The 9,838-nt window shown below is 42.3% G+C and overlaps 1 protein-coding gene across 1 annotated transcript; it reads right to left on the bottom strand.

The window, feature by feature from the left end:
* Window positions 1–4,027: 4,027 nt before the first annotated feature.
* Window positions 4,028–9,356, bottom strand: EN2 (engrailed homeobox 2). The gene is made up of 2 exons (XM_029588462.1): window positions 8,741–9,356; window positions 4,028–4,886 (listed from the first exon to the last, which is right to left on the bottom strand). The coding sequence occupies exons 1-2, from the start codon at window positions 9,219–9,221 to the stop codon at window positions 4,570–4,572; spliced, it is 798 nt and encodes a 265-aa protein (XP_029444322.1). The 5' UTR covers window positions 9,222–9,356; the 3' UTR covers window positions 4,028–4,569.
* Between the last annotated feature and the right edge of the window lie 482 nt (window positions 9,357–9,838).

Below are 9,838 nucleotides of genomic sequence, written 5' to 3'. Positions count from 1 at the left end.
TCCGAGTTTACTAAAAAAAATAATAATATAGGAGACAGATGAAAGCGTTGGGAGAGGTAGAATAATAATGTGAGACTTGCATAGAAAGTCTCCCCTGCCACTTCTGAATGTTTGCTCTCGGATTTGTTTTTGTTTTTTTTTACTTAATGTATTTTTGAGGAAGCAGCGTTTGCCTGACGAGGATCCAGGGAAAAGTGAGAGACCAGGCTCTCCTTTAAGCACCGTGTCGACCACATTTCGTTATAATTCTGGAGAATACATTGAGCGTAACTTCTTTTAGGTGTTCTGTGTTCACAGCTGAAATCCAAACGTCACAGAGGCGCAATGGTGGTTGGACAACTCCAGGAATAAGGCGCCTAATGAGCCTAGTCCGACTGCTTCCAATGTCATAGCGCTGTATTGTAAGAGCCATTTGGCTCACAGGTTTGTACAGACGTGTGAGTGTACAATGAGCTGTGGTACCTTTTCTCATTCATTCATAGAGGGAGAGGGGGAGGTGTGTGTGTGTGTGTGTGTGTGTGTGTGTGTGAGAGTGAGATTCACACGCACACACGCACTGAAAGATTTGAATTATGCTTAAATTTTACATGAATTTCAGGCAAACCGGTAAAAAGAACCTCAAAAGCTGTTCATGCAAAATCATAAGCACGAAAAACAGAACTGAGAGAGGTCTGAAACTTCAGTTACTAAGACCTAGATCCTATTTATTAAACAAAACAAAGCGGAAGAAGTGCCAGGGAATGCTAGGGCGTGCAGCAGGCCTCCAGCCCTTGTCTATTGAAATAATTGTTTTATGGAACGGTCAGTATTTTTCCTGAGCATTTCCTTGTGTACTGCAGCAGATCCACATAGCGCTGCGAAAACCTACGGCTGCAGCCATGTGCATCTCAAACAGTATTTAGTGTGCGCTATGTGTCTGTGCTTACAGGGAGGTGCACAAAGTCGCACAAGTATATGTAGCTCGATGTTTATTGATTTTAACAGAAGTTTGACGTGCCCGTGTTTTTTTTTTTTTTTAGTGAGATCGTAAAACTGCTCTAACATTTTACTACGATATAATGAAAATCTAAAATGCAAAGTAATTGATTTGTAATCAGAAGGTAGGGATAAATTTTAGGATGTGACGCTAATATTCCATCTGATCTTTTAATTTTCTAAAATAGTTTTTTTTTTTTAAATAAATTTAGGGAACAAACAATCAGAACAAATGTCCCCCTAGGTATAACTTCAGGAAGTCATGGTTAGGAGATGTGAGAATACTTGGAGGTGCTGCAGATTTTATGTGAATCCAACTGATCATTAAGTTGAAATAACACCAATGTTGTTATTTGGAAAATCCTGGTATTCACATTTTCAAAGCAAATCTTTCAGATTGTAAATTCACATCACAGACAAGGATCTTAGTCCATTCGCCTGCGCTCTAAAAGGACTTACACTTACATACACACACACTCTCTCTCTCTCTCTCTCTCTCATACACACACACAAACTCACGCATCAATCTGGGCTTTATGCTCGTGCACCATGGCAAATTAAGTGAGCAGAAGTCTAGGTTCCATTTATTCTCGCTCTCTAGCTCAGGCTTGTAAATGGTTTCTTCGGAAAAGAGGACGTTATGTGCTATTTTGTGATCATGTATATCTTCAGCTTGCTATTGGTTAACAGTTGTATTACAAATCCTGAAAAAAATTCTGCCCAGAAATAGATACTTGGTAATATTGTTACTAGTCTTCAACTGCTTAACATTTCATAATAATTTTTATGGCTTTCCCCCTAAAGATGAGTAAAATAACATTAAATCTGAATTTTTTTAAAATTTAAATGGGTAACAGAATATTTCAAGTTAGGCTTGGGAAAAATAAATAGTGAAAATATAAACCAGAGTAAAAATCGCCTTTTTTTTTTTGTTGTTGTTGTTATTTGCACTAATTAGAATTCAACAACCATTTTTTTAAATTACTGACCCATCCTTTACTTGTTACCTTCCTGTCTCTAAAAATCTGCTGTTTAAACGTGTATCTCCCAAATTTAAATGAGAATAGAAATAAAATGTAAACTGTAATCTTTAAATAAATCTTTAGTGGTGTGCGATAGACACACACAATAATATCAGGTGAATTGGATAGTCTAGCGTTTTGAGTCGGTGTAAGCGTCATAATAAAATGTTTTTATTTTATGCAGTCTACAAGAAATTAAACAGACAAAATTCACTGAGAATGTTTAAAGTTTTGATACCACAATTATTAATATAAATATTCATGTTTCAGAAGATAAGCATTTGATACTGTAATTGAAAAATGTACATGTTTTTATATACCGAAAAAAAAAAATCATCTCTGCTTTCAGGAAAAAAAATGCAATCTATAAATCCCCTAAACAGCAGATGAATATTTACAGTTTTAGAATTTTTAATGTTATTTTAAGGGTTCGGATAATATATACAATGTAGCTATGAAACAACGAGTTTTAAGGCAAAGCGATAAATTCATTCGAAACCATCAAGGATATATTATCCTTGCTTATACAAATATCATAGCCTTATATTTCTACATCCATATCTCGAGCTGTACATTTGGAAACTCTTTCGAAAGGGAAACAAAAATTTATAGCTGGGAGAAACTTTTAAACACATTTAAAAAAATATTTTATTTACATTGTATCACATTTTCAAATAATAAAAGAAATGAATGGGGAGAAACCAAGCACAGATGACAGAAATGTTTGTTCATTTGACTTAGCACGGTTGAGACGGGGTTATTTCTAGCTCAGGGGCGGTGATCGCACATGCCCCGGTGCGCCGAGCTGATCTGTTTATCGCGGCTCGCTCACAGGGCTCGTTGTACGTTTAGGCAATTAATTCTGACATAATAAAATCGCACTACTTGTTTCGAAGCTAAGAGCAAGTACCTGCGGAAGTTTATTCCTCGTGGATATAACTTGGAGAGAAGTTGGTGGGGGTTTTTGCTGGGCCTCAATAAACCATCCCCCTCCCATACCCTTGAGCAGCGCAAAAGGTGGTTCGGCCTGCTCCGGGCCCATGATCCGGCTGGGCTCAGGACATAGCCCAGAGCAGCACAGCTTTCCAAAGCAGGGTCCTGTTTGTTTATCTAAAGCCTCCCCCCGTCTGTGTCTCTGAGCACATTTACTGGAAAACGCTGGGCTGCAGGTGCCTCATGCTAGATAAATATATATATAGGTCTCCGCCTCTTCCCAGGATTAATTTTGAACGTTCATTCCAGATTATGGGCTATCCCCCCATTGAAAAATGAATGCATACAAATCAATTCCGCATGCAGAAGGACGGGGGTGGTTGGTGCTAGATCGGTTAGGATCTTGCAGTGCTGCAGCGGGAAGGCCAGCTCGGCAGGCGAGCTGGGCCTCTGCCGTGCCTAGGGCTGGCTTCACATTTCTCTTTCGATCTCTCTCTCTCTCTCTCTCTCTCTCTTTTTGTAAACACAGCCACAATGAGAGGGAATAAAATAGACTGGGCGAAAGAAAAAGCCGGGAATGCGTTTGTGCATGCATATGGATGAACGTGGGCGCATATACTTTTCCATAGTGACCCATTATCTATATCGAGGCGCACCAAACAATAAAATAGGTAGGATTCCTTATTATAAACTGTTAGAATTCTTTCCCCCCCCCCTCTAAATTGTTATTGGAGCAGATATTGATACTGTGTGTTGTATTTATCACCTGCTCCTTGTAATTTGTAACAGTTGATCTTACATTTAAATACTAATAAAAATGATTGAACACAGAGGCACAGCAGCAGAGTGCAGTTAATTAAGGATTAGACCTGCAAGCCAGCATTCAGCCAATGGAGAATTTTCACCCCTCCTCCCCCTCCCCACCTACCTCGATCCCGGAAGTTGTGATGTTTATTTACCGCTCTACAGTCCAGAAGTGGGGAAACTTTCCACGTGAGCCGTGACAGAGGGCAGCCGGAGGTGCAAGCAGCAGGCAGGGAACGCAGCCGCTCTCATTTACTCTGCTCAACCAATCAAACACTTTTTCCACAAAGGAGTTAAACTGACAGGCTTTAATACAACGTCATATATTATTATGGTATCCTTCTTGCTCGGTCCCAAGTGAGCACAAACAATAAAATATATTTTTTTTTTATTAAAAAAAAAAACCAAAAACAAAAACCCCTAAAGAACAAAATATTAGCTATTTATTCAATTCACAGTCGTGTGAAATGCAGCAATAAAATCTTTGGACTTCAGCAAGTTGTTTGACTTCGAATTTCTAACAGTGTCTCAACGTCCCATTTCCATTCATAGCGCTTAGTATCAAATCAATCCTCAGCAGGCGAAACTTCGTAAAGAGAGCTTCCAAAATCCCATAAAACGACAAAACCCAAAAATATGTTATAATCAGTTATTTTGCATTTTACAACACCTTACCTGTAAATTATATATACTGTACAGAGAATATTACAGAAGTATAATCTAATACACAATATTTTAAGCATAAATGCTGGTATATTCTTTGTACACTGGCCCTTTTTTTTATTTTTCATTAAATTATTGCATTGTATAGCTTTGAATTAAAACTGACCGCCTTTTATTCGCTGTCTGATTTGCCGTCTTTCGAAGTGGTTGAATGATTGTAAAGTCCTTGTGCCATTAACTGCATGGCCAGGGTGTTCTTGTTGCCAGTGGTTTTCTTAATCTTGGCTCGTTTGTTCTGAAACCATATTTTGATCTGCGATTCGTTCAGATTGAGTTCCTGAGCCAGGCTCTGTCTCCTCTGCTCGGTCAAGTATCTGTTAGTCTGAAACTCCGCTTTCAGTCTCTGCAGCTGCTCTGCTGTAAACGCTGTCCTGGGACGCTTGTCCTCTTTGCTGGCGTTCTTCTTCTTTGGTTTTCGAGATCTCGGACCTAAAGTCCATATAAAATAATAATAATAATAAAACACACACGTCACAGGAAAAAAAAAAGTCATAAAATTCTGAAATCCTACTCAGATGATAAAAGAGAGCAGTGCTCAAGTTCGTGCGCTCTTCTTCGTAGTAAAAATATATTCATCTAAAGAAATTAGTCAAGATAGCAGCAAAAACTTCTTTTTTTAAATACAGAGGAACACTAAACATTTATTTATGCAGAAAATTAAACAAAAAAAGCATATAAAACTCCATCTAACTAGCTATTATGTGTCTGTCTATAATTTTGACTGTGAAGGTCTGTATTGAACATTTTACCTTCCAATAAATTAGATAAAATATATTAAGTACGACTGGGGGGGGGGGGGGGGGGGGGGGGGGGATATTAACACTTTTGATAGGTTATCTACAGGAACATTTTTTTCTGTGCGAACCTCTAGTAAATGGGGCTTCTGAGATTGTTTTCCGAGCTGCATGCAACATTAGAGCATGTCCGCAGATGCAGCCTCCACCGCTTTTCCTTCGCTTTTTTTTTTGTGCGTGGCCTGGGTTGATTCGGGAAGTCGGGGGGAGGCTGCAGTGCTGAGAGAGCTGCTTCTCGCTGCCAGTTTGGGACAGTCAGCCCTGAGATAAGGGGGGGGGGGGGGGCGACTGGGAGCCAGCAGGTCCGACAAAGGGAACCCAGGCCTTGCATCTCTCTCTCTCTCTCCTGGGATTCACTCTCCCTCCCTCTCCCGGATTCAGCCTCTGGCATGGAGAGCACCAGGGTCCCTTCAGGTCTGCATCGGATAACCCTTGACCCACCCCGGAAGCCACGGCTAGACTGCATCGTCTGGAGACCCCACTTCCACTGGATCCTGCACCCCCTCCCCTCCCCCGCAGCCAGCTCATTGTCTCATTGCTTCCCATGCTTTCTATTGTTTGTTGATTTTTATTTTTTTTTTTTACTACTTCCCTCTCCCCACTAACCCAAAAAAATAAAAAAAGCAAAATCTGAAAGTATAATTATAAAAAAAAAAGTAGGCAATGAAGGCAGGGTTGGGTGAAGTAGAGAAGACACGTAGGGAACCAGTTTATATTATTCTGTACACCCCGACGCAGGCCCACGACTCGGACGGCTGCTGGCTCTGGAGAAAGAGAGAGAGAGAGAGAGAGAGACATGGGCTCTCCCTCCGGAGGTGAGGGCCCTGGGGGCCCGCAGTCCATGCTCGGCTCTTGCCTTATCTCCCCGCCCTTCTTTATCCTTCTCCCACTCAAAGCTTCTACACATTTCCCCTCTTCCTCCCCTCCATCTTTCTCTCCCCATTCTCTCTCTCTCTCTCTCTCTCTCACACACACACACTCCCCACCACACGTGCTCTTACTACAACCTTACCTTGCTGTCAATCTCTTCTCGCTCATAGATTTTAAAGTGCCAGGACATGTGGACACGGTTTCACCTACTACTACTACTACTATTACTGAAGATGGGGAGATTTTTTTTTTTTTTTCAATTCCCTCTTTTGGAGCGATAAAAAGAAGATTCCCAAGAGCTGTTGAAGACGAGAACTAGAGCAGATGCTGTTCAAAATAAATACAAATCGGAGTTTTTAAGAGCTCTCGTCTGACAAAAGGCAGAGGACCAGCTAGTCCGTAACGATACATTCATTCTCCGTGAAACCAGTCCGTTTCATTTTCGTCTCCGGTTTTCGAAGGCGCCGTACTATGTACAATTGGGCTTCAAAATAATTACCGATCTTCATAATTCTAGATTTAAAATCTAAACATACCAGTGCAATAGATGCATATATTTCCCCCCCCCCCCCTTAGGAAATGAATAGAATTTATTGCTGTTTCCCTGCTTATTTTCCAATGTCTCCGAAATCGGAATTATGGGAAAACTACAACGTAAGCTCTCACTAAAGCTTATAATTCATTCATAAATATAAACACATTCCTCAAATACTATTGAACTGATATTTTCTTGCTATATTTCCACTTAGTGTTCAGATTTACGCCATAAAGACATCCCCGCATATATGAATCGGTTAACCGTTTATAATACATACTAATTAGCATATAACAATGTTTCTGAATTATTAAGATCTGATGTTGGCAAATGTCTTAAAATAATAATGTGGAACGTATTTATATTTTCGTGATATTTAGTAAATTAAGAACTGCCTCTTTACTCGGACTATTTCACTTTTTGTTTTGAAAAAGAAAAAAAAAAATTACCAAGCATTCTGTATGTTTTGCTTTTTTTTTTTTTTTTTTTGTCCTTCCGTAAATGTATATAACTTAGCACTAATGCTTCATAAAATCCTAAATCTCTGAGTTTTGTGTAAAATAAACGGACATGATAATATTACAAAAATGTAAGAAAAGTTCAAAAGATCTCTCCACATTTGAAGTGATTAGATAGATAAACTTCGACAGTTTTATGAATGATGATTTTAATTCATTCAACATGCTTTTTCAAATCAAGAGCTATAAAATTAAAACTATGATTTCATATAAGATTCCAGAAGGAAGAAACGTGTATGTGGTTTTGATCTATTGTGAGTTTTTATGTTAATTAAATATTAACAAAGAAATGGAGGGGAGAACAATGGAGCAAATTTCAATTCCCGCTTTAATATGTGCTTAAGCTCTAGAAAATTTTAAGAAATGTCGTTAACTTGTACGTATAAAAAAGAGCAACTTGCTACCATGTCAGCAAAATATATTAGTTTGCTTAAGTCAGGCTGGCACCTACATCCTTTTCTTGTGGTTTCACTTGTGCTTTAAATCCTGTTCACTTTTCTTTAAACAGACAAATATATCCCTAGCATTTAATTTTGGCAACACACAGCTACCACTGATGTTTTCCCCCCATTCCAAGAGAATTTGGGGGCTTTAGAAATTATACATTGAATTGGACATCTGGGGACAATTCTGAATTTTATTATTACTATTATTATTTTTTGCCAGCCTCTCTATAACAAATACTTCTTCCTAGCCCCTCTAAAATAAGTTAATTATCAAGTCTTCTGAACGTCCCTTTCCCAGATATCAAATCCCCACAGCAAACTGTCACCTCTGAAGAAGGAACCAATTGGTCTAGTACTTTAAGCATCTTTTGGTTAATCTTGCATTGGTCGCCTACAGAGTAACACAATCTACAAAAAATCTAGCTGGAAGGCTGCATTACAAATCTGGAGCCTCTCTCATGAAACCGGTGTAACGGACAGAACGCAGTAAGAAAAAGGCCCTAGTCGTATGCAAAGCCTTCTGTGTCCCACTTAATACACTGGGCCTATTAAATAGTAAAACGAATGATTCTTTAAATGTATAACACAACTCTATGGTCAAAATTAAAACAAAAATCTTTTAAGTCAGTGCTTGGGAGTGCACAAGAAGATACTACTGACAGTATTGATACGAACTAATTTTCTGTTAATATAAACTTATTTTTTTTTTAAATCCTGCTAAATAAAATATTCATAAAAAATCATTATCAACCTGACTTGGAAAGAAAATGGAATCGCTTTCTTACTTGTACTGTGAATAAGTTGTGCTGACTTTTTTTTTTTTTTTTTACCCTTGCCTCAAAAATAAAATAAAATAACCCCAACAACAAAGAAACAAAGCAAAAGCGAACTCAATAAGCCCTACTCGACTCTCCCCGATTAAAATAACAAAGACATATAAAATCGTGTGTGTATATATACACTTCATACCTGGTTATGTAGTTGTAAATTTACAGCTGTAGCTAGATGGACGCATCTTTCATAGCCAACAACTCTTGAGTATAATATAAGGTTAAAGTCTAGGCTGGTTTTGATATTTCCCGGGCTCAGGCTGGCTTGCCGGGGGCTAATGGTCGCTTACCTGAAGACGGCCTGTCCGAGTAGCGCGTGCAGTACACCCAGGCGGGCCACAGCATGGGCTGCTTGCCCGCGTTGGAGCTGGCTTGGGAGCTGTCCGAGTCCGAGCTGAGGGACTGATCGCCGCCGCTCACGCCCCGTCCCTTGAAGGCTCCCTCCGGGGCGCTGTCCTCCTTCTTGTCCCCTCCGGCGGCGGCGGCGGCGGGGGAGGCTGCGGCGGGCTGCCCGGCCAGCGCCCCGGGTCCGGCGGCCTGCAGCGCGGGTGGCCCCGCGGCCCCGCTCTCCGCGCCCAGTCCCCGCTCCGCGTCCTTGCGCCGCCCGAATTCCGGCCGCAGGATGTTGTCGATGAAAAAGTTGGTGATGCGGTGCGGCAGGTTGGCGAGCGCGGCCGCTGCTGCCGGCGGCGGCGGCAGCGGCAGCAGCCGCGAGGGCCGGATGGCGCCGCCGGACTCGTGGGGCTCCGCCGCCGCCTCCGCCTCCTCCATGGCTCCCTGCGCGGCTCCGGCTGCTTCTCAGCGCTGGGCTGCGCGCCTCAGCCCCGCATGCGAACTCCGGCGGCGGCGGCTCTCGCCTTCACCTCGGGCGGCTGCGATCAGTGTCGTCCCCCCCCCTCCACCCTCCCCCCACTCCTCCTCCTCCCCCCCTTCCCCGCCCCCTCTACTTCTCCCGCGGCGAGTTCGTCCTTTTTTTGTTTTTTTTTTTCCTTTACTGCTGGCAGCCGAGGTCCTGCTTCCTCCGGAGCGCCCGCATTGCTCTCAGGTCCCGGGGCAGCGAGGGGGCGATGCCCGCGCACATGGAGCCGCCCTTTACCAAGCCCGCATGGTCTGGGCCGCTGCCGGACGATCCCGGGGCTCTTCGGGCGGGGAGGACATGCAAATCGGGTACCGCGGCGGCATTGACAGACGGACAGACAGACAAAAAAAAAAAAAAAAGCCCCTGCAACCGGACCTGCAATACTTTCACTCCGGATTTTTGTTCTTCTTTTTAACGGGGCTCCTGGAGTGACGTCGCGCGCCCGCTCGCCTGGACACGTGCCTGCAGCCAATGGCGGGGCGGGGCGGCGTCACGTGACGCCGAGGCGGCCTGGTAAATGACAGCCGCT

The sequence above is a fragment of the Rhinatrema bivittatum genome, chromosome 2 (assembly GCF_901001135.1).
Source record: "Rhinatrema bivittatum chromosome 2, aRhiBiv1.1, whole genome shotgun sequence".
NCBI classification, from domain to species: Eukaryota; Metazoa; Chordata; class Amphibia; order Gymnophiona; family Rhinatrematidae; genus Rhinatrema; species Rhinatrema bivittatum.
This window is presented reverse-complemented; position numbering and strand designations above follow the sequence as displayed.

Bases quoted from the DNA above. Each gene is read 5' to 3' on its own strand.
- EN2 (XM_029588462.1), bottom strand. From the start codon at position 9,221: ATGGAGGAGGCGGAGGCGGCGGCGGAGCCCCACGAGTCCGGCGGCGCC. The intron at 4,887-8,740 runs GTAAGCGACCAT...TATGGACTTTAG, and splicing joins CTCGGACAGGCCGTCTTCAG to GTCCGAGATCTCGAAAACCA.